At 38.1% G+C, this 25,755-nt stretch overlaps 1 protein-coding gene across 1 annotated transcript in view; it reads left to right on the top strand.

The window, feature by feature from the left end:
• The window catches only part of PLD5 (phospholipase D family member 5), a 170,967-nt gene that overhangs the window by 44,137 nt on the left and 101,075 nt on the right, over window positions 1-25,755 (top strand). Inside the window, exon 2 of the mRNA XM_088524166.1 lies at window positions 22,459-22,595. Within this exon, the coding sequence (XP_088380292.1) occupies window positions 22,459-22,595 (137 nt within the window). The remainder of the gene's footprint in view (window positions 1-22,458; window positions 22,596-25,755) is intronic.

The following is a 25,755-nucleotide window of genomic DNA, read 5'->3' as shown; positions in this document are numbered from 1 at the left end:
CTTCCTACCTGAGGAATTAGTGCTTTAGAAAACAAGGAAAAGTATGTTTGACTGTTACAATGCATTTAGGGGTTCTTAAGTTTTCAAAACAAATAATCTGGAAAAAATTTCCACGGTGAATTGTTACGTTTGCAGAAGTAAAGAAGATGGGTCTGTTACAGGGACTATGAAATGTGTTTAATAATTCAGATTGAGACCATTCTTTATAAAACTGTAAAAATTTCCATTTTTGAAAAATCTTATTAAACCTTGCTTTGCTGTAGTGTTATCTGACTTTTTGTTTTTTAAATCAATATATTAGTCTTTATGTTTGTGTAACCCCAGGTTTTATGTAACCAGTCCCATAGCCATGGCCTGGTAAACTTCGAAGTATTTGGGGAAGTGACGTAGATCATGTGTTTTTTGTCACCAGGTTGTTTGCCCACTGCAACGGGGTAGAAAGTGGCTAGACAGCACAAGAGAGCTGTTGAAATACTGTGGAGACTAAATTTACTCTGTTGAGGCTGGTCAAGAAAAGAGCCAGATGTTGCCCAGCTGCAATGCAGTGCCTACTTATGTGTCCCTTCCGTGCTCGCTGTCTGGAGACACATTTCACCTAGTTCATATAGTTAAAAGATGATGATAAATGGCTGTTATCTTCCTTATGTGATTTGTAAGTTGTTAATTCTATTATTTAGGAGAAATATTTACTGTTAGGGTCTTGTCAAACTTCTAGTGGAACTAGTTGGACCTTTTTTTTCACCTTAATGATCTGTCACCAGTGCCAGTAATTCAACTGTGCTTAATGGGAATTGCTTTACTGACTGACACCAAGTATGAGAGTTGTCCCATTTACTGAGAGTCATGCAAATCTTGGGTAGTTATACCCAGTTATAGATTTCACTCATTTTCCAATGATGATGCATATCTCTACCTTTTGTTACAATCACAGGCTATTCAAAACAGGTGAAAAACAATTTACAGGCTATTTAAAGTCTAAACGGATATAATTCTGTGGTCTAGATTTGTCTTCAGGTGACTGAGAAATAGCTAGAATAATAAATCTTTCACTACTATTTGTGAAAGAGGAGACAGCTATATAGCAAAAGTATGTGGAACCTTTGTTTATTCTTTGAGACTTATTTGTATTGTTGCTTGTATTTATATGAGATGCATCTACATGAAATTATATAAATTAACATGTATAAAGGACTTTTTTAATGATAAGTGACCATTACTTTTCTTAACCTGAATTTGTAAAATAGAAAGCAAATTTAAAAAAAAAATGGAATGTGGTCTTCATAAATGCAATGCACTTGCTGTTTGGAAGCTGTGCATTGACAGAGGACACATGGCAGTGTATGGGATTGGGGAGATCCAAGTTTTCATACATTAGCGAAGAAAAAGGATATCTCTCTGAACCTGTTGCTAATAGCTGGATTTAGATTGGTAGTATTGCTTTTCTGACAGATTGGATGGGATGTTCTTTGCATTACTTCAGACAGTGCTAATGCTAGCACTTTTTTATGTTGGAGTCTGTTTTCTAAATTCCTCTTGGTGCTGCTTATATGTAGCTTTTGCTCTTGTTTTTATTGAGGTCATTAATTTTGGTAAACCCAAGCCACACAAGTCTGTTAATACTGTCACAAATCCAAATAAAAATGGCTGTAAATTTTTAAAGTTATATGTAAAGTAGTGTCTGAACCTCTTCCTCCCTCTTACAGTACAATAAAATGTACTGAACAGCCTAGAGGCTGTTTTTTTAATATATTTGCTTTGTAATGGTGACTTAGATAAAACTGACAGATGAATGTTAATCCTCACTCTATACTCATTTGGAAGAGGAGAGAAACCTTGAGAAAGTCCTTCAGAATAGATATAGTAGTGCAAGTGTTGTGATTGATAAGAGTTCAGGCACACAAAAGCTTAACAATCTGCTACGTGAATGTGGAGTGTATGCTTAAATGGTAAATGCAAGGTAGTTCAACTTAACCTGCAGTGAAAAGGGTTACATTGCCTTCAGTTGTGTACAAATTGTTATCATGCTTTGCTAGATTGATGGCGTGTGAATTTAGTTACTTGAATGTGATCATGTAGCCATTTTCACTTTCCACATAGGCTGTCCTATTGCTTTATGACTCAGAAGTGAAAATGCCAAGTCCCTCGGCAGGAGCAGTTGAGCCCCGTTGTTGGCTTGTGCCTTATGCAATGTCACTATTGTAGTGGATTTGCAAGGTTTGACCTCAGCATTTGCCCCTGAAAACTGCTGTCAGTGAACCTGACTTTCTGGTCAGACTTTGACAGCAACAACAACAATACAATAGCAATAATGTTGTCTCCTCCTCCTCTTTCAGGACTGTGTTTGCCTCTTTGGAGGGGTGTAGGGGCTCTGGGTGTCCTGAAGTCGGGGCTCCCTGTCGCAGTGGGACCAGGCTGGACCACCAAGGTCCATCCCCTGTACCTGTCCTTGCAGGAGGGAAAAGAGCGGAGTTGATGGCTGAGATGCTCAGGGCCAGTGTCTTGTAATTACCAGCTTTTGAGGGTTGCCTTATGTGTGTGTGGTTTTGTTTGTTTGTTTATGGCTGTGTCCAGTCTGCGCTGGTCAAATCCATGTAAGTTTTTTAGCATCATCAGTACACTGTGGCGAGGAGTTTTGCAATTTCAGAGCACATTCAGTGAAAGAGTAGCTCTTTCTGTTCGTGTCGAATGTGCCACGTAACTGATTTAATGCTCTTTAATGTCTTTATTGACAAAGACAGTGAATAACTGTTTCCAAGTCATCTTTTCCATATCATTTATTTATAGTTCTGTGACTTTCATCCTTTAGTCATGCATTTTCCAAGATGAATACTTCCTGTTTATTTATTCTTTCTTTATGCAGAAGTATTGTAGACTTTGATCACGCTTTTCGTTCTTTTCTATACCTCTTCCAGTTGTTCTGTTTTTGAGAAGACCTTGAATTTCGAGTTGTGGGCACATTGTGGATTTATACGTCTGTGTAAATCAGTTACTGTGTTCCTTTCTTAGTAGTTCCTTTCTTTGTGTTACTCCTTTTGACTTCTGGGCACTAAATTGGAACTTCTGCAGAGCTATCTACTATAACTGCTTGTGATCTTGCTCACAAATGGTAATACTCAGAGCAAATTTTGAGGCAAATGAAATTAGGAAAATTTTTCCTTATGTGCACTGTTATATGCACCTGTATCAGATTTCTTTGATTGTCCAGTCACTCAGCATCATCAGGTCCTACTACTGTTTCTTACCTTTAACTACATTCTTTACTAATATGTGCAACTTTGTCATCAGTTAACTTTACCTCTCCACTAAAATAAGGGGGAACTTTTCACAATGAAGAGGATCAATGAGAACAGTACTGAATGTTTATTCAACATGGTCACGTTAATGTTGGAGAAGAAAATTCTACAATTAGAAAATTATTACTATATTTAACTTTTCAACGATGCACGAGGATAACTTCACAGGTTGTTTTCTGATATTAACCCTATTTATATTAACAAAATAAAAACAACAAAGGGATTGTTTTAGCAGAGTAGCTGTTTATAATGTTTATCTTTACAGAGCTTCTTTCTAGTTCAACATCTTCAGAACTCCCTAGGTGCATTTTGAGGACTGAGATAGAGCGGAAATTGTGACCATGGCGGAGACTAAAACGTAAGAGGGAATTCCTTCATAGTCATAGCATTAAGAAGTTCCTGTGCTACCCAAGTAAAATCTCCATAAAATAAATGGGTCTGAAATCTATTAATAGAACTCAAATGTGTCTAGTGGCTTAAGGAGAGGGCTACAGCAGGGGAGCACTTAGTGTATCATCCCAAGAGGAGAGGAAACTCTGTGCCTTTAGAAACAAAGCCAGGGAAAGAAATAGCTTGGGTAGAAGAGGAGAGGTCATTCTTGCACTCAGCAGGAAATGACAGATACTGTTTTAATAATTGACCAGTATTTTGAGATGCGGTGCGACAGTTGTTCAGCTTTTGTAAGGTATGATGGGTGGAAGAGGCCATCATATGCAATTCACTGTGGCCATGGGCTGGCAGCAGCCAAAACTACTGAAAGTTTCAGAGAGCACACTAGAAATGAAGACTATCTGCAATGTGGCAAAAATAGAGAGAAGTTGCTTCTGCTGCTTCGTCTGCTTTTGGCACCCTCCTGTATTCTTAGGGGACTTTGATGTTGTTTTCTGACACTTCTGACAGCAGTCAAAAGATTTTGTAGAACACACTGAAGTCTCCTTGGCTTTGTGAGTGAAGGTGTTGGGGCATGCGGTAAAGTTGAAATGCATCTTTGTTCTTCAGTGCCAAGCATCTCTTCAGAGATGCGGCAGAAATGTTGCGGAAACTGAAGGAGATCAGTGAATGGTAGCAAAAAGATATAACCGAAGAAGAAAAGGGAAATATGCTGCTAGTGCTATATGGAAATATTGCTTTTTATTCCTTGGATATACCAGACACTTACATGATGAAAAGGAAGGAGAAAAAAAATACGTAAAATGAATTTGAGCACAACTGTATTTATGGAGGGGATTTTTGAATATCTCATACAGCATGACAGTATTTGCTCCTCACTATGCTCCCTGCTCCAACATCAAGACCACAGAGGGAATGGAAGTGCTGCGGTTACTATGACAGCACTGGAGCGCTTGCACCGCTTGGCACAGCTAAACCTCCGTCTTCAGGCCTCTTGCTCTGTTTGCCTGTGAGTCAGCGTATCATTTTCAGGGGAACTTGGCATCAAAACTCAGTAATATTTTCATGGAAGTGGTCTTTTCATGTTTCTTAAAGTAGCTCTTTCAATTCCTCTTTCTTCCTATGTTACAGAATCATAGAATTGTTGAGGTTGGAAGGGATCCCTAGAAATGTAGTCCAATTCCTCTACTCAAGCAGGGACACCTAGAGCATGTGGCACAGGGTGGCATCCAGGTGGGTTTTGAAGATCTCCAGAGAAGGAGACTCCACAACCTCTCTGGGCAGCCTGTTCCAGGGTTCTGTCACCCTCACAGTGAAGAAGTTCTTCCTCACATGGAAGTGGAACTTTGTGTTTCAACTTGTACCCACTACCCCTTGTCCTGTTATTGGCCACCACCGAGAAGAGTTTGTATCCTCCCTACATTCACTCCTGAGGTACTTATGCATATTGATCAGATCTCTTTTCAATCTTCTTTTCTCCAGACTAAACAGGCCCAGCTCATTTAGTCTTTCCTCATATGATAGATGCTTCAGTCTCTTAATCATCTTTGTGGCTCTTCGCTGGATCCTCTTTAGAAGCTCCATGTCCCTCTTGTACTGGGGAGCCCAGAACTGCACCCAAAACGCCAGGTGTGGCCTCACCAGAGCTGAGGAGAGGGGCAGGATCCCCTCCCTCGACTCAGCTCTGTGTTGCTCTCCATGGTGAGCTCTAACTTAATTCTTCTTTTCCTGTCCTTCTGTAGAGTATAGGCCATAGATTTCTCTTCTCTGAGATGCTGAAAACGGCAATTCTGGCCCTGTAACATGGCATGAACAGAACCACCTTCCTGATTTTTCTGGCTGTATGTACCTTAGAGAAATAATAGATTAAAAACAACAACAAAATGTTAGCACTGGCTGCTGCAGACAGCCTGCTATCTGTCAACTCCGTTTTAATTGCCTTGCACAGTAAATCAAGATTGCTGTCAGGAAAAGTGGCCTTAAACAACTTCTGCAGCCTCATTATCTTTGGCTGCCTCAGTAGTGCCATCATCTAGTGAGCATTAATGCATTTTGGTGGCATCGAAGTAGCTCTGGGGCCATGCCAGAGTAAGGATGGTGCTGGGCTGTGCTGGCCAGCAGTCCCTGACCCTATCTTACCCTGGGAGAGTGGCCCAGTTTACCTGTGCATTAGGAGTCCTCCTTGAAGCAGCTCTGCTGGCTTATGGCCACTGAGCTGCAGGATGGAAGCGCACAAAAGCTTGGAAGAGGACAGGGTAAAGGATACTGCCTTTTTCGATTTTCTAACTAGATTAATTACACTTGTCTAGTGCAGAACAGAGCATTGGAGATTTCTCTTGTTGTTTGTTTTATAGCCAGAAATCTAGGCTCTTTTTTTTTTTTTTTTTGTCAAAGGGCCCAAGTAATCATTTATGGTCCCTGAGCATTGAGCATTCTTACATGGTAGAGATGCAAATAAATTTCCATAGTTGCCATCTACAAAGTAATTTGCACAGCTACAAAACATCAGAAAGTGAATGTATTAATTTCTGCAGATATAGCAAATAGATTCAGTGGAGCCATCTCTGGATGAGTGCAAGCATATTTATTGAATTTGTAAATGGCTAGGTAAATTCTCTTCATTGCGAAGTACGATCACTTAGGTGAAGACTGGTAATTGGTGCTCACATTTAAAAATATAGTTTCTCTGCTTCAGTTTTACCTTTTTATCTCCATACAGGTCTCTGGATTAGTGTAACTGTTGAGTTTCATAATATTTTTTGAAGTATTTCAGTTTATCACAAAACAAATAGCGCGTAGCTGAGAACTCTCATTTAGTTTATTTTTCATTATACCTATTATTTTGTTTCTGTGAGGACTAGTGTAAAAGCTATGTGAGAGAGATATCAGAATGTGTTACATGAAAATATTTTTATCTTTACTAAATAATTGGTAGAAATTGTCAGGTATAGATGAACTAAAATGAGAGCGCCAAATTTTGTTTATTTATATTAGCACAAATTTTGAAGAAGAACTTTGAAGAATTTGGTGAAGAAGCTGCTTTCCTGGTTTCTCATTTAATTCATTCACTTTTTGACTGCAAAAGTGTAGTAGCTGAGCACAGAGCTAATCTTCAGAAGCAAATCCATCCTTGCAGCAGATGAAATGAGATGTCTTGCCCTTTGCTGTGTCCCCTAGAGAGAAAGGACAAAATTCAGAACTCTAACGTTGTGGAAGGGGTTTTCAACATTGGCACAGAAGAACAGGATGAGGAAAATCTGTAAATCTGTCAAAAAGGCTTAGCAACAACGCAAAATCAAAATGTCATCTCTTCTTGTTAATAGGGTAATATGTGAATGTAAATGGGTAATATGTGAATATTTAATAAGGCAGCAGATGCTTTGAATCATCTGTTAAATTTCGATCAACGCTTTTGTGTTCAAAATATAGATCACACAGATGACTTTACACCATACCTAAAAATGTCATATATTTAGCGTAGTCTGCAAGTGTGATAAGGAGGTTGGTCTCACAGAGCACCTTGTCACACCAGAGAAGGCCTTGAGCTCCAAGGTTGCCACCTGGCCGTATATTCCGAACATGCCAAAATGAATGCTGTATCTGTAGTTTTGTCATTGACGATATCTGAATTTGGGCTCAGGGAAGTGAATCAGCTTTGGCTTTGGCCCATATCTAATTATGTCTTTAAATCCCTAGGGAACTGAAGTTTTCATAGCCAGACAGAATGAACTAAAGAAAAGGCAAAGGTTTTAAATAATGAAGTACATATTGTCCCTGGAAAAGGTTATGTTGAACAAGTGACTTTTATGTGATTATAGCCTGCATTTTAATGCCCTCTGAAATTGAAAGGTTATGGTTTTATGGTTTGAAAGGAATTTATCACATTTATATTCAAAGTGGAATTTTGACTTTTGCAATACAAAAATAATTACACATTCTTTTTGAAGATTGAGTTAAGTCTTGCTCCATTTAAGATCTGTGGCAAAATTGCTGTTATCCACAGGGATTGATTCAAAGCCAATAGCAAATTCAATACAAAAAGGAGGTAGGAAGTCAGGTGAAAGGCAGCAGCAGGTGAGAGATTTGCCAGTATAAAAACAGGGAGCGTGAGGAATGGCTTAGAAGGTCATGCCTGGTGTGATCACTTAAATCTGTACTGGGAATGTGCTAGCATTGGTTTATCTTATGATGAGTGGTAGATCCTTAGTGGTTAAGCACATCATTTCAGAGAAACCTTCTCTCTAGTAGCTCCTTCCTAAGCAATAAGAAGTTCATTTGATTGCCAAGTGAATAGTAATATGGTGCATGTGTTCCCAGACTTTCATGTCCGTAGTGCATGTGAATCCATGTACTTATCTCAAAGGCACAATGAAATTCTGTCCTTTACCACCTATTCTGAAGATATACAGACTACATAATAAATACTATGTTTGTCTCTATTTTTGTGATGTACTTTTCAGCATTTAATAGTGCATACAGATGCTATTTAGGCTCTTAAATTTATATTTGTAGGTATGTTTCCAATGTGATTTACAATTACTGTTTTCCAGAAAATGCTTTAAGCTCCAATTAATGTAATATGGCCTACATATCTCAAATTACTTTCAGAATGCCAACAGTTCATTTACTAGTCCTACTTTCTGGGAAAAGAACAAAATTCTGTGTTGTGAGACCTTTGGAACTTTTTTTTGTTTGTTTTTTAATATGAACGTTTCTGACAACATAGCATATGAACTTCAGACATTTGTGTATTTTTATAAACCTAACAAATGGCTATTTTTTGAGAGGGAAAGATTCTAATAAAACATTGTTATACAGAACTAGGACTGTATTTTTAGATTGGTAATGAGACTCACATGCTGAACTGGGATTTCCCAGGCTAATCTTTCTTCTAATCTTTCTATCTTTCTGAAGCTTTTTGCAGTAATAGGATTTTGCTGTTTACCCAAACTGAAGCTACACTTTATTTTGCAGTTTTGAAAGGACTTTTATGGTTTTGTGAATATAAACCCATGCCAGAACAGTTTTACAGCAGACTGCCAACCAAATCAGTGTCTTATATTCCAAATAGTTTTGTTACCATTCTTCCAAAAAGAATATTCTTTTTCAGTAATCACTGTCCAAAAAAAAGCCCCAGTAGAATGAATGGTGACAATGTTTACTGATATTTGTTGGCGTGCAGTTGCATTTTCCTGTAGCTTTCTGTGAAACATCATTATTTCTATCACTTAAGTGCAATACACCTCCTCTCCTTTCAGGAATATTGAAACATCAGTGAGAGTTGGATGCCTCCCCCTTGTCAAATTGCTTTGCTGCAGAAGTTGGTATTTTGTATTCAAGGTCTGACTTCATCTCTCTTTACAGTTTTCTGCCTTGTTGGGATTCTCTCCTGCAGAACTGAGAGTAAGGAAGTAGAACTTCACAGTAGCTTTATTCCATGTTTTGGTTTATACAATGATTGAGAAGTCTTAACTGCAATGATTTAAATATTTCTAAAGATTATCAACTCATCTGAAAATGGTCATAATACAGGAGACAGGTGGGCCAGGATATTTGATGTTTTTGATGGGAAGACCTGTACAGTCTTCCTTGGTAGCAGTCATAATTGCCTGATAACATATTTAATCTTCTAGACTATTGTCCTCTCAAAATGAGATTTTCTTGGTCAAGGTGGTGTGTCCATGTGCGTAAATAGTATATTTATGTGCCTGCATCTGTTTCCTTCCTAATAATTTCAAAACCATTAGTTGACTTACATAATAAAAAAAGTGGAGGTCTCCAAGAGCTCTTAAATTCCTATAGGTGCTGTGAAAAGTTGATAATGAGTTGAAGAGAGTAGTTGCCCAACTAGGAAGATAGCTGCAGTGCAGACTACATTTTACTCAGTTCTGGAATATCCACACTGAAATGTTTTTGTGACAGGGCTCTGCTTTATGAGAATTTTCATCTTAGGAACAAAATCCAATCAAAGACAAGACAGAAAACATAGGAAGCCTTTTTTTTTTTTTTTAATGTAGCTTCAGTTAGTTATGATGTTCGTAGCTTATTTATACATGCAAGCTGGTGGAATATAATTTAGAAAAGGTAGAATATTTCTGATATAAAGAATAAGAAAAACAAAGCAAATATTTTGAATGCCTATAGACCAACCGGAAATGAGTTTAAGTCAGTAGAATAAGACTATAAAATAATTATTAGTCTAAGGAATGGGTAGGGCAAAAGCCTTTTCTGCAAAGGCAATGTATGAGGAATGCAACACCAAACCTGTCAGAAGGCTGTAAATTGGAACACCTTTGTACCCCAGCAAAGCAAAAGGATTCTGATCTTCGAGTGTGATACAAAGGCCCTCCAGGAAAGACTGAGCAGAGGGGAACATTTTCACTGGTGAAAGAAGTAGCAGGTGATCCCAGAGAAACCTGAGAAGTTAAGTAGAGTCAAGTGCTTTTGCATTTTGCTGGTGCGGAAATGTGCTTGTATCATCTTCGAGAAACCTGATCTCTCTTACCCCACAGAAGCTGGAAGCTGATGGTGATGCTTCCTGCCTTTCCCTTCAAAGGTCTCTATCTTCAGGATGTTTTGAACCCTGGTATTCCTTGTGTGGGCTCCTCTGTGCCGTGGGAAGAGAAAAAGAGTTAAAATGGCAGAATGAGGAATACAGTGGGCACTTGCTAGAGGGAGACCAGCGGTGGTGATTAATATTTTGCTATAAGTAGAGCAGGGAAAGAGGAGAGGACCGTTGTAGTTGGCACAGTGAAAGAAAGGACAGTCATGAATAATTTACTTTGGACAAATTGTGTGGTTCTCTTCTATTTTTTTTTTTCCTGTTAACAAATTCACACTCATTGTAAGTAGTCTACTCTTGTGTGCTCTTTTTGCTGTAATTCAGGGAAAGCTTTGAGTGTTTCTGAACCAATAAGTCATTATTAGTTATTAACAATTATTGTTAATTGTCACAATCAAACATTCTAGTCATTGAAACCCTTGAAAAAGTAATAAATTCTTCCTCTGCCTCCTCCTGAATGGGCTTGTGTTTGGGTGGAAAAAGAAAATCATCTAAAAGGCCCTGGTCTGTTTCTTTTCGTAGTTAGAGAGAAGTGGAGTGGGACAGAGCCCCTGTGTCCCCAGAGAGGGTGACCACGTTTCGGAGTAGCTGTGAGAGGGAATCCTCCTGCCTTGACTTTTTTCACTCAGAGTGATGGAGCTCCCGTTGGTGATATTGCGCTTTTCCGTCTCTTTCAATCAAGGTTTGGTTGGAGTCACAGGAAGGGTCAGGTGAATAGGGAAGGCAAAAAAGGCCAAAGGGGAAGACTTCTGTCTTTGGTTCCTTTTCTGCAGAAATTCTGAGATCTTGTCTTGGAGAATTCCTTCAAAGCATGAGGTTGGCAAGGAAAGATCTGGGCTGAGTATCTTTGTTTCCTTCACTCCAAGAAGTGAGTTTGCCTTGTAGGAGCCTATTTTCTAATACATGTTTTTTAGTTCCTGGAAACCTAAATTGGTACAGTAGTCCCATCTTTGACTCATTTTGTTCCATATTTTCCAGTCAGTAAAGGAAATATCCATGAAGTAGAATTACTTCGATTATAAAAATTACAAATAATGTCATTTAATTGAAACAGAGAATTTTACAGCATTAAAAACATGGTAGCTAAATTGCCTTTCAAGTCTGTCATAAGAAAGAAAGCATGGATCAGATACACATAATCACTATAATTATCTGGCTTACCTTTATCTTGCTGATTAGCTTTGGATCATAAGCCCCTCTGTATTTTCTTTTATCCCTCTTGAAAGTAGAATATAATTCCTATTGTGAACGTCACATTGGTTGTGTTCTCTGTGACAATAGAATTAACTTGCTTGGCCAAGTAGCAAATCTATTATTTCAACACATACCCAGTGTAGTTAGAAATTCAGAATGAGCTAAAACTAAATGCTTCCTATATGAGATTATTTGCTTTCATGAACTTGTGTCAATTTATAACAGTGTTAATAAAACTTTTCCTCTAAGTGTGTCTCAGCAAAGTAAGTGAAAGCATATTCTCTCTCTTCTCTCCCACTCCCCCTTTTTTTCTTCTTTTTCTAACTTATTTGAACTCTTCAGATTTTGTTTTTGACACATCAGGCAAACCGGCGATTTACAATTCAGCTAATTTTAAGCCAAGTTAAATCTAGCTCCAGGTTCAGTTGCAGCACCTGCCTTTGATTCTAAAGTACGATTACTTTCCCTTAACAGGCTGTTGCTGTAACTAATGCTGCATGCGCTCTCAGCCTGCCCCTGCTGCAGGGTGAATGATTTCCCTGCATCCTCGGTGGAGAAAGGTTAAGGCAATGAATTTTGCATCGTTAATTAGACTGGCTACAAGAAAGTTCACATCGAGGTAGGGTGATGAATCCTGCTTGAAAACCATGACAGACCCTGTGAATGAACGTGCTAGGGCTGACTAAATGCACGATAATCTCATGTTCCAAACGGGACATAGGCAAGTATTGCAAAAAAAAAAATCTTGGTTATTTCTAGAACTTATTTAGTGTAGTTTAAAAGCTGATTAGCAGAAATACTGGATAAAAACATCTCAGAAATGTTTTTATCTATTTTTTGTTCATTATTTTTGTTGCTGATGGTGTTCTGCTTGCAAGTCTTAGGTTGCTTACCTTGGTGATTAGTATTTATTTTTCACAGTGAAAGTACCAAGATAGATTACATTTCTTTTTAAATGTAATAGGGGCTTTTATGATTTATAAATTAAAGACAGTGGGTATAGTCTGGCCAATCTTCACATACAAACCTATCTATCTTAATTTAAGCTATTAGCAGTTTTTCCTTATGGTTTAAGAACAGATTCATGCTGCCTTTTAAAGGTCATAATTATATATACATTGTCTGTGTATGTGTGTGCGTGCCTGTATATACACACACACATATCTATCTATATATATATATATTTGACTATAGATATTTGTATGGAGGGTGAAGTTATATATAACTACTGACCTGGAACAGGATTTACATTGCAACGTCTTCCTGATTTCACAGAATATGACACGGATATGGATAAGATCCATATAGATATTTAGGTGCTTTTTGGAGGCCAAGTGTGTATAGATTGACTTGTCATGGACCTACTCAATTTCTCACTTATCCTGATGTTTTTAGGAGTCCTATATTTTACCCTAAAAGGTCCTTTGCATATAAAGGTGCATTTATTGTGTGTAAAATAGCTGCCCCAAGTCTTGTTTGTCTTCTCTATCAGGCAGTCTTGAATTCTTTGATGTTGTAATTCCAAATACTGTGATACCAGCACCCACAGTACTTCCTATATGTTCCTTAATGCTTCTTGTTCTGGATGCATGGTTTGCAAGTGCTCGGAATTAACAGCAATAATTTTAGGGTCTCTTCTGCACCTTGATTTCTGTGGGGAACTGCCAGATTTTACCGCCTCCACAGATTGTCCTTTGCCCAGAACATGCATTATTTGTGCGACAGTTGATATTGAAATTTACTTATATATTTTGCTCCTTTAGGAGTCTTATCTCAGGAGTTAAAGCAGTCTGTGAAGATTTCTACCCTAATCCTTCATGGTCTGGGGCAGGTTTGTGTTGCCAGAGGAATGTCTGTTAAGCCGATTTGGAGGAATGGAATGAATCTGGAGTATAGGGAGCAGAACAGACGCTTTGGTGCTCCAGCCCACATTGGCGTTCAGAGGTGACCAGATGAAAAGAAATCCTGAAATAAGCAAATACCCGTTATGTACATGTTAAATGCACAACTCTAACCGCTTCAGTGATTATTTCAAAGGTGGGACCTTTTTGCTTTCTTAGTGAGGCATTTAAAATAATTCTGAAAAACCTACAGTCGTGAACGTGTTTCACCTGCAACTTATGAGAAGACTCTAATGCTCCCCTTTATAGGTTAAAAATGCTTCATTTTGCTTTAGACTAGAAATCATTAATCTTTGGGTTTAAGAGACAGCCCGTACTTTCAGCCGTTCATTTCAAAAGCGATTTAAAAAAGTCACGGGTCATGGGCTGTAGGGAAAAACAGGATTGTGATGAATGGGAAGGAAACTACAGAAGAGATGGTAGCAGTGTAGAAGGTTTCTCCTATTGCTCAGTCAAAACGGAAGAGTTGTTGGCTGGAGACAGACCCAATAGGGCAAGTTACTGCAGAATCTAGTCGAGAGGAAAAATCGGGGGAGGGGGACCCCTCTGGTTTGTAGAAATGCCGATCTTTCAGGCTAGCTTTTCATTTAAGGTCATTGCCATCAAACTTAAGCTAGGAAATCGAGCTATTGATGAGCTTTCTGACTGCTAGATCACCTGTGCTCTGGGAATCCCAGCATTCCCTGCCGGTGGTCGGGCAGCCTTGGCCCCTGCCCTTGTGGGACCTACAGGCGTGAGGCATGAGCCTTACAGGCTCGATGCCCCCAACCCGCCATCCTCTGGTGATCCTAAAGACTGGTTTTAAATGGGCTGTTCTGCAGGACGCTGCAGGGTTTACATCTTAATTTCTTTCTTAATTTTGTTCTTTCTCATAATGCTGCCTGTGGGATCTAGCTTGTGATTGGGGAAAAAATAGACGTGTTTGTATGCTCACTGATATTTTTGCAGCATTTCAGCTAATTTCCGCAAAGGGCTGAGTTCAGTTTTTAATTAGCTTTTGTGGACTACAGTTGTATGTAAAAGATCTTTTATTTGCACATTAAAGATCTAACATATAAAGTTAAGGGCTGTATGTGTGTAAGCATTAGAAATGCAGTTTTTAGGTGCACTTTTCTAGTTCCTAGATGCTTAAGTGCTAATCTTAATGTTTTACCTCTTTTCACCATATTTTTCATGTATTAATTTGTATCTCTTCAATTTTGTATTCCTTTAGATTGTTCTCAGGAGTTCTTCTCATTCTTCTTCGTTCATTCTCCTCTTCTTCCTCTCTTACTTCTGTCTTATCTTTCTGGTTCCTTGTCTTCTGTTCAAAATTTTTTTCTCCTTTGTGAACCGTAGAACTGGCTTCTTTGTTTTCATATTGGATGTATTTTTCCCCCCTTCATATTTTCTTCTCTCTACCCTTTCCTTCAGTGTACTTACTTTTTTTTTTTTTTGGTTTCTCAGAAATGGTAATTGAATACTTTTTCTGGATTCATTTAATTGAATCCTTAGGTTGTGTTTTTTGGCTTTTTTTTTTTTTTGGCATTGTTGTTGTTGCCTATCTTGCTTTGGGTTGTTTTAAAGAAACTTTGTCTCTTACCAAATATTGGAAGTGCTGATCCAAATGGAACCTGACTGTACCTCTGTCTACCACTTCTGTCTGTTTTCCCTCGCAAGTTCCTGGTGGAGGAATGGGACTGATGCTGGGTCCGATAAACATCCTTGCATAGGGACTGCAGGTTTAAAGAAGTGAAGAGCTGTTAGGATATAGAAATCCTTTTTCCAGAAATTTTTACGCTACAGAGTCGATGTGTTGAAAAGTCAAGATCTGATTTCAGGCAAGTGGCACATGAACATGTAAATGTATTAAGGCTCTTCTCCCCTTCTCATAGTAGTTCCAGTGAAGAAAAACGTCCTAGAGATTTGTTGGTCAGGTGCTGAGCTGAGTGTTCGTTGCTTTCTGTAATGTGGCCTTTTGGGTGGAGAAGGTTCAGACAAACATCTCTTGGAGCCTTGGATGTCTTCCAGAGCTTATTATTCTCTGCTTTATGATGCCCTTGATGTGAGTGTGCTGTACGCACACTGGACAGTTGGATGAAACCTGTGTTTAGCAGGCAGTGGAGACCCTGGGCATGTGAGCTGTGGTTCTAGGCCGCCCACGTCTGCCTCAGTGCAGTGATTTGGGTGTCTCATGGTCCACCTCTCGCCCTGGGGTGCGAGGACACACGGTGCTGAGCTGTGCGCACTGCTGCTCAGAGCCTTGGGCCGTCTTCCCCTTGGGAGAGGCATGAGTCTTGATCCCTCTCAGCCAAGTTTACCTGGATAGCGAATTTCCTAAAATGCCTCAGATAATTAAATTTCTATAGATCTATTTTCAAAAAGGATTTCAAAAGTAACTGGAGAGACACTAACTGATTGGGTAGACAGTGTGACTGCATTTGCCTTGTTTGTTTAGAAAACATGACTGAAATTAAAGACTTTTTTGAGCATTAATTCTTCATCTGCTTTCTGGTTGTTAATTGGGGTAACTGCAGGACTAAATATTTACAAGAGACTGCTGTTTGGATTAGTGTGACAAATTCAGTGAGACATTTCTAATACAGTAATGGCACATCTACATCTTCTAGTAATAGAAGATAGAGACACCACAGCTCAAGGAATCTGTTTTAGCACTCTTTTTTTTTTTTTTTTTTTCTGTAAACTTTTCTTGTGTTGAACTGAAGGAGTTTGTGCTGCATTTATCACTACCTGTCATGGATGGGGAGAACAGGTTGCTACTTTCTCACTGTCAGCAAGCCTTGATATATTTCAAGGGTTTTATAGTCTTCTCCCCCACGTGTGCTTTTTTTCCTTCAGGTTAAAGACGACCAACTTTAAAAATCTTTCTTTCTTCTAAAACAAGTGTTTTAGATCTCATTGGCTGTTGCTGGTTCCCCCCCCCCCCCCCCCCCCCCGAGCTCTCTCTCTGATTGTCCAGGCTTGAAAGGTGAATAAGATATATCAACTTGAAATAAAGAAGAAGGATTACTTTTGCCTTGTATGCAGTACCATGACATAGAGGTGTAAGTCCTCACAATAGTGCGATAGTGGTTTCATGTTCACATTGTAATCTGGTCCCTCTGTAGAAAAAGCAAACAATACAGCAGCATAGAAAATACCTCCCTCTCAGAGCAGTGGTACATCTAGCCTGGTACTGTGACTCTGTCAGAGGCAATAACGTCTCCCCTGGAGTCTGAATTAGAGGGCAAATCCCTATCTGCTTTCTCTAGATCTCCTTTGGTTTTGTTGTCAAAGACTTTGTCTAATCCCTTTTTAAACCTTCTGCTGCTATTTGCTTTCACAACCTCCTGTGGCAACAAATTCCAGAAGCTCAATATCCACTATATAAAAAAGTACTTTTGAAACTTAGCTCCTACTGGTTTCAATACACATCTGTTTCTGATATTATAAATCTTGGTGAAGAGCAGTTTTGCCTTCACTTTACCTGCTGTGTTCATGATTTGGTATGCACTGATAATATTCCTTCTCTTTTCTAAACTACTGAGGCTCCAGCCTCTGAATCATTTTGGTTTTGCTTTTTCGATTGCTGCCAACTGCTGATAGCACTTCTCTCTCCTTTAATTGAATTTTAGCTTTTCTCACCTTATTCCCTAATTTTTCAAAATTATTTTGAAATTTTAATTCAGTCTCCCAATAGGCTTTCAATATGTCCGGATTTTGCTTTAATTACAAACTTACGAAGCACCTTCCATTTCTATTCCATAATTTAGATTAATGAAGACATTGAACAAAAACAGATGAGCAGCGAAATCCTTTGCCTCCATTCTAAAACATCCTCCCATTTTTTTCAATGAGCATGCTGTTCCAAACATTTTTACACTGCTCCTATAATAGTCTGGATTAAGTTTCTCTTGCTTGCTTATAAAAAAAAAAAATACTGAGGATCAAAATATGTTATTCTCATCTTTTTTTTTTCTGGGAGGGTAACATGAGTCATGATTAAGAAAAATGGAAGTTAGAATAGATTGACATGACTTGTTGTTGACAAAATTGCTCATCTTCCATGTGTTAATATATAAGCACCTCATTATTTGTTCAAGTATTTTCTAGAGGTTGAAGTTGAAATAACTAGTTTATTATTTCCAAGCTCCTATTCCCCTGCTCCGTTCTCTTCTTTTTTAAATACAGATGCTATTTTTGTTCTTTTCAGCCTTCTGATACTTTGCTCATTCATTTTCAAAGATAAGCGCTAAAATTGCTTGGTTTGCTTCAGCCAATATCTTATATTTCCAAAGGTAAAGTTCTCTAGGGCCCAGCCATTTTGAACGTATCCAACTCACCTTCGCACTCCTGGAACAGTTTCTTTTTGTTTAATAAGAACTTCAGTGCTGATTGGTATTAATTACACTAAGGGAAGACTTCAGTGAATTTTTTTTACTATGTACAGATTAGCATCGCTTAATGAAAGCACTCTTTATAACATTATTTTTCCAAAAAAAAAAATGCACATAATGATTTTAAGAACACAGGAAAATAATTGATAATCCTTGAAGTCCAATTACTTTGCTATCTTTTTACTATAACATTCCCTGAAATCCTACTCATTTGCAGAATTTTAAGAGTTATTGAATGAGTTATTTGTGTTGAAGATGCGCCGTCCTGTTCTCGCACTTCTGTCAGACATGAGGCAGAAAAGGCAGCAGAAACTGATAGGACGTAAGATATGAAAATCCCCCTTTTATTGCTTGTGAGACTCTGACGGAGGCTAATTCAGTATGCTATATACATATTATGTCTTTATTTGTTAAACAGATATAAAAATACAGCATTAACTCAAACACATGGCATGCTGTGTTATACTATGCTGTTTTCAACATATATGCAATGTCAGGATTTTGTTATTTCTATTTGATGAGAGAATGGCATTCTTGCATTGTATTGTGGAAAAGGAAGTTTCCTGGTCAAGTTTTCTTTGCTGCAGGGATACCATTTTTTGTGAAAGAAGCAAAAGCTTTATGGCTGTTGTGAGTGTTATTGATGGCCACTGAGCAATGTGAGTGAGGAAAAGATAGAGGTTTTTCTCCTCCTTGCTATCATTTTAAATTCTACCTGGATAGTGTAGCTCTGTTCGAACCTTAATTGGCATAGAATATGATTTCTCTTAATACTAAACAAATATAAGCAGGGTCCCTCTCAGATGAGAAACATCTCAGAGTAGCCGTGTTATATATTCATTGCATCTTTTCTTATTTCTCTTTTTTTTAGTCTCTTATTCTCTACCTAGGGATAGAACAGTATGAAAAATACATGCTTTGTTTAAATGAACACAGTATTTGAGGGGATTTATTTAAGTATTGCTTAAGTTACATGGTAGATATGAAAGAAGTGCACTTTGCACATGAAGAGGGAAATAGCAACATCTTAGATGGTTCTTATTCCTGCAGGTGTTTCTTCCCCTTTCCTTCATAAGCTCTGAAGAAATCAGTCTCCCATGTACCTGAATTTCTGTGCTGGCAGTCAAGAAGTCCATGTGTTGCCACTGAAACTCTCAGCTGTGGTTGTCCTCTGGGACATCCAACCTACCTCCTGTGTGGCACCTCTAGCAGCCTTGAGAGCTTTAAAAAGCTGTAGTAAATAAGAATCAAATGCTCTTTCTCCATTTTCAACAAATACGGGAAGGAGAAAGATTACATTGCAGGAGAAGAGACTTAAACTGGACAACAAGGTACGAATGCATGGATTAAGTTGCCTCTTTCAACCGAAGTCCTTTAAGGACAGGTTAGATGAACATCTGTTAGGAATTGTATATGTAAGAAATAATCATGTACATGAACAGAGGGGTTGACTACGTAAGTTTCAGAGTTCCTTTTCAGCCCTATATATGATAACTAAGTGTTTGAAATCTGGAACACGAGTTCCTTTAGGTATTTCCTGAAGGAAGCAGGAGATGGATCTGATACCGACACAGGATTCCACATGGCCAAGGAAACCCACAACAGCCCTGTACCAAAGGAACAGGCTGCCCCGGCCCCCTGGCATCCGAGGAGCAAACTCTGGCAGCTTCATCTTAGTCTCTATGGGATGCTTCTATGTTGAATTAAGTTCTTTTGAGAAGTTTGCTATCACTCAAAAAAAAAAAAAAAAAAAAAAAAAAGTGCAATAGACCAGCGGTATTGTCTATTTTAATCCATTTTCATTAGAAAAAGACTATTAGAAAATTGCCTGCAGTGTGGCGTTAGAGCATGAAAACTACGATTTATTACCCTTGTCAAAAGAAAAGCTCAGGGGACTTGTTTGGTGCCAGTGGCTATTCTTTATTCTTTGTTTTCTAATCTGAACACCAATTTGAGCATGAGCAATATTCAGATATACATGTCTAATGTAAAATTTAGTTTGAAAAGATTTAAAAGCATCCAGAAAATTGCCACGTGGTAGGAGCAGTTCCAAGATGAACTGTTAAAACCATTGAAAATCCTCCTTAATAACTGTGTAAACTGTTTAAAATGGCCTTTACCTATCCCTTTGAACGTGTGACTAAAAATGTTATGGTAGGTGAATAGCAGTTTTGGAATTTTTCCTTTGTTGTGTTGAATATTTGAGCTTTTCTCAGTTCAAAGAAAAAATACCATGGCTACAGTTCGATAATCTTTTTCTTTTTTTTTTTTTTTGTTCTTTTTTTGGTATGGATTTTAAAGGTCCCCTACACTATTTGTAATTACATTATTAAGCAGGTACTTAAGGCAAAGTGAAATGAGTAATCCTTTATAATTGACAAAGGAAAAACGTGCTATGTACAGGATTTATGTAAATAATAAGGAGAAAATCATATTTGTGTAAGTCTGTCTTTATTTCAGATCTGGTAGAATAGCAATAGTATTGCTAGTGGTGTTAAGCTGTAAACTTTCACAACTGAATGAATAAGGGTGTAAACTTTATACAAATACATATTACTATCCTGAAGTCCAGAAGCCTTTAATTCCTATTCCATCTAAATTCCAGGAATATATTCAAGCTGGATTATTCAAATTGGAATAGCAGGATCCATGCTGTATTTTTGGGGACCTTTCTCTGTTGCATAGAAGGGTACTTGTATTCCCAGTGTGACCACCTGGGAACTTATGCTTCCTTATATTGAAGGAAATCAGGATATCAGTTTCTCATGCTATTATTATGTGTTGTTATGCCATTTTTATGTTCTGAGGTTTTGTTTTGTTTTTGTTTGTTTTGCATAGCTTTTGCTTTTGAGCTTTAAGCTTGGTAAAAGGTTTGGAAGGCCATTTTACGGCTTGTGATGTGCATCACAGAAGTCTGGAGGCTTCTTTTAATGACGTATCACTTGCTGCCTTGGCCTCCAAGAGCCTTGGCCTGTCTGGGCTGCTCTGGGGACGCTGCAACTCAGGGCGCCTGCCAGGAAGGAGCGATGCAATCCGCGCCAGCAGCACCCTGACAAACTGTGCGTGATAAAGATCATCCTAGAGGGTTTCCTGTCCTCATGATGAACTAGCAGAAAGCAGCATCCTGGATCTGAACACCTCTTTGTCTTTGAGGCTTCTTAGTTTTTCTTACCACTGGTACGATGCAATATGGTAATGTTTTGCTATTCATTCCCACCACGCATATGACTGCAATCTTGGTTCTGGGTACCAAAATGCAGTGCTTTATAACTCCTGTTCATATGTTGCCTTTATACCTAGAAGCAGGGGGGGAAAAAAATCTGAAATATATTCGTCTGGGATACAGATTCTGTAAAGGCTTGAAGATTTTCTTATGCTGCATTCTTGAAAAGTTTTAGATAGTATATTAGAAAATACAGATTTAAACATATATTTGAAATATATAAAATAAGTATGCATGCAGCTTAAGCTGCATTTTTTTACAGAAGTTTTTCCTGTTTCTCTGAGGAAATTTTCCTGTGTGTCAGATAAGCATTTATTTAAGTCTGTGAAATTACCTGATATGCTCTTAAATGAATTCTTCTCAGATATGCCCTAAATAGGAATTGTTGCTCATTTAAAAAAAAAAAAAAAAGAAGAAGAAAAAGGAAGAGATAGACTCTTTCGGTGTGCCTGTGGGAAAAGGTTCTATTTCTGTGAAAATTATTACCTCTTAAAATGAATGTCAGGGACAATGCAAATATAATGAAGTTGATTTAAAGCCATAAGCATGAGGTTAATGCACTTTCCCAGTCCTTTATCCAGATTTCTTTATCTGAACATAAGATTTTAATAACAGCCCAATATTGAAAATTAAGAAAATAATCATCACAATGGAAGTTAGTTTTTCTTCCTCTCTATGTCTTTCTGCCAACTTCCTTCCATAGGAAAATGCACATTATACCTGTTTGAACATTAGGCTTCAGAATACAATAATCTGTCATTCATGCAGCTCTGCAAATTATATGTGAGAAATTGCCATTGAAGGCTTCACATTTATCTATAGCTGTGCAGGATTGCATCTGAGTGTTGCAGGCTTTCATATTACAGAATAAGGAAATGCTATATCATGAGTGGTGTCCATCATATCAAATGACAGTGTCCCAGCGTTTCCTTGAATTCTGTCATCCTGTGTTTTTTTTTTCCCCCTCCTTTACAGTGTAAGTACAATGGGACAAGGACTGGTCCCAGTTTCTCTGTGGCTGTGTCAGTTACAGTAGTAATAATAATAATAATGTCAACCACTTTGGTATAGCAACAAGAAAATGACTTTGCTCTTCAGTCTTCTTGCATTAACATGTTTTATTTCCACTAAGCAAAACAAAACTCTCAAGACTGTTGAGTGCCATCCTAGAGTGTGTATTGTAACTGTGATGCATAATCAGAGAATGTGTAGTTAATGTGAAATTATTTTAATGCATAATGCTTTCCTTGTCATGTAGATGAAAAACATCTAAAATCCTGAGTATTGGCTGTGATATGAATTATTTAACAATACCTGACAGATTCAAGGTACATCTCAAGGTGATACCTGAAGGACAGTGTTGAGAATACATTTTCATGCTGAGGTGTATTTCATGTTGACAGCTATGGCAGTAAGATGCTCAAAGGATTTTAGATCTATTTAAAAGTTTTAGAGTCTTAGGTCATTACCTGGAATGTATTCACTCCACTAAAACTTCTTAAATCTTAATCTCTTTCAGTCCCAGCAAAGATGCATTGTGATCTTTGCACTGGTATGCTGCTTTGCAATTCTGGTTGCACTGATATTTTCGGCAGTGGATATTATGGGAGAAGATGAGGATGGACTCTCAGAAAAGAACTGTCAAAATAACTGTCGGTAAGAGGTAACAAACAAAACTTCTCTTTTGGGGTGGATAAGTACATATGTGTTACATTATGGTATGTGGTAAATTACATAGACCTGTGGGTGTAGTTGGGAAGAGAAGTAGGCAATAGGGAAAGAAATGTTCTTTTGTTTTGAGGCTCTTGTTCATTTGACAAAATGAACTATACTATTTTGTAGTTGTTTTTGACCGTATGGTCTCAGCAGGGCCCTTGAGCAAGTTTGAGTTTTGTAAACCTGGGTGGAAGCCCATTAAAATTCAATAAATGACAACTAAAGTAGCTCACTTTGTTCCCAAATCTGCCTTGTGTTTCTTTGATCAAGAACCATTTTCTTCTGTCTTGAGGAAGATCACATGTCACTTGGCTTAAATTACTGCCTCCTTTATATAAATCCTGTTCATCGCATCCCACAGTGCCTTGCCTAGGAACTGTGAGAAAAATTAGTGATACTATTAGAAAGACTGGAGTAGTGGCTGTGATGAATTAAGATGTTACTCAAACACCTGCCGTGGTTGTGTATTTCTTCCAATCTTAAATTTAAGTAGGTCATTATTTTTTCAAATCCTGCATTTCAAGGCTATGAATTTCATTCTTCTGCTCCTGTGAGGTTCCTTCCTGAATCTGTTTGTCTCTGGAGACTGTTGCTTTTCCTTCATTGTACCTCCCAGGCTCCTCTTCTATAGACCAGTGAAGCTGAATCAGAAAATGTATTTGTACATTATTTATTTATTTATTTATTAAACCAACCCTGAACTTGTATATAGAGCATCCTCCCCGATTCAGTTCTTGGAGGGCAGTCCAAGACAGTCCTTAAATAATTTCTCATAAATCCATGCTAAGCTGATCACATAATCCCAAAACAGTTGGGATGAGTAGGCACCTCTGGAGCTCGCCTGGTCCAACCGCTCTGCTCAATGGAGGGTCACCCATAGTAGGTTGCTCAGGGCAGTTTTGAATTTCTCCAAGGCTGGAGACTCCGCAAACACTCTGGGCAACATGTTCTAGTGTTAATCACTTGACGCGATGTGATCTAGCCAACTGCCAGTGGCTGGGTATGCAGTGAGTTGCTATTTATTTTTTAGAGTAGCCAAATTAAAATGTAGAGTTGGTTTGAGCTCTTTCTCCTTTCTATTCTTTGTTGCTTTTGTGGGCAGACACTTCGAGGTGAGTGCCTTTATATACAGCACCTATGCAGTTAGTAACAATCCAGTAAGTTGAATTTTGCCTCTGCAATTTGACTCCTTTTTAAAAAAGAAAAAAAAAAAAAAGGAGATTTAGATTTGCTTATCCTTTCAAATAGGATACACCTGCAGCATCGAGTATTTGTATTCTGAAATCCCACTCTGTCTAGAGTAACAGTCCTACCTTTCTGTGGACAATTCTGGGCAGCCTTGTAATATCTTGCTTGAATTTTCAAGCATTCAGCTAGCTAGCTTCCCTTTCTCCCATCAGGGTCTTGGATGCTCTTAATAGCAAGTTACTGCCTTTAAAAATTTTTGGAGAGAGTTTGGAAGATATACTGCATGTTTCACCTCTACACCCACTTCCTCCATGTGTGAATCTTTGACAGAATTAGATCAGATGAGGGGAAGGTCTTTGTACTCATTTGCTTGGATGTGTGCTCAGCTTCAGCGCATGCAAGAAGTAATGGGCCAGGTTTTCCTCTTTATTGTATCACCTAATGGTGCCCCACAGTGTTCTGAGTAGCTGCATAGACCTAACCAAGGAGGAACTTTCTACTTCGTCACTTTCTGTTCTTCAAATGGCAGGAGATTGAGGGGACACAACATAAAGTGACAAAGCAAGATGGGATAGTATTTTTTCATTTCTAAGAGACTGACTGCTTTTGTCTACATGCGCTGAATACCCCAATATCTCCCTTTCCAAAGAGTATTCATGCTTTTTTAGTTACCAATCTTCCTTTCCAAAGAATATTCATCCTTGGTCAGTTCTTTGTTGGTTGGTCTATGCCATTCTTGTCTCTCTTGGGCTGTGTTAGAGAAGCCTGGGAGTAATTCCAGCATGTTGACTCCTGTTATGTCTAAAGTCAATGAAACTGCTCGGCATTTATAGTGATGAAAAGGAGCTTGGATCCCCAGTCTATTTTAAGGTGTCTTTCAGAGTGATTCAGGTGCGTGATCTAATTACTAATACTTGACCCAGAAGGCCAATGGATGCTGCATGTATAAACTGTCTAAACTATTTCTAATAACAGCTATTGCAATGTCCAGGTGCTGGCAGCTGATGCCTGCTAGCACTGAATCCTCTTGATCCAGTGATCCCATGGAGCTCCTTTATGTGTTAAATATGTTGCAGGGCTAACAAAAGTGCTGTAAGACCAATTGATTTCTGTGGTATTTATTTAGTATTTAGGTAAGCACTTTAAATAGTAAGACAAGAATTACTGAATTGATGCATTTCTGCAGTGTGAATACTTTCACTGATATTCAAGAACAGTTTGTTTAAGGCTTTCATCTTCTGTACATCAACTTTGCTTCTGTGTTTTTATTTTAACAGAAAATATATTACAAATGGAATTGTGGTCTAGAATAGTTCTGTGACTAGAACTTTTTGGAGCTTGTGCCAAAAAAATAACAAGTGACAGTTAATAAAAAGAGTGAGAAAGTAGAAGAATTCTTTTATATAAGTTCCAGATCTTTTTTGTAGCCTGAGAAGGGGAATCAGGAAGGTATGTTTTATATAGCATTTTCCAGTAAAGTCTACATCAGTATTTTTGTTTTGATTATATTTTTGCTCGTGAATATGAACACAACCTTTCTGATCTAATCATTGTAATTCAACATGATATGCCTTTTCCGTTAATCATTCCTTTTATCTTCTTACATTAAAAAAAAAAAAAAATCTCACTGCATATGTTTCCAAAAAGACCTTTTTCTTGATGGATGCATTTGTTCTTGGGGGCTTTGTAACAAAATTTGCGAGAGAAATAAAGCAGCCTTTTTTGCATGTCTTCACAGATGGCCGAAGTGATTGTTGTTGGCCACCTAAAAGGATGCATGGGAAATAACAAGTCTAAAAGAAATTACTGTATATTTGAAAATAAAATTATTAAATATGATTTGATCTTCATGTTGAAAAACTCAGCTTAGAACTGAGAACTAGAAAGCCTCTGGCTTAGAGGGCCATTTGGG

Source organism: Tinamus guttatus, unplaced genomic scaffold (assembly GCF_059628265.1).
Source record: "Tinamus guttatus ecotype Peru unplaced genomic scaffold, ASM5962826v1 Tinamus_guttatus_pri_ptg000208l, whole genome shotgun sequence".
Classification (NCBI taxonomy): domain Eukaryota; kingdom Metazoa; phylum Chordata; class Aves; order Tinamiformes; family Tinamidae; genus Tinamus; species Tinamus guttatus.
This window is presented reverse-complemented; position numbering and strand designations above follow the sequence as displayed.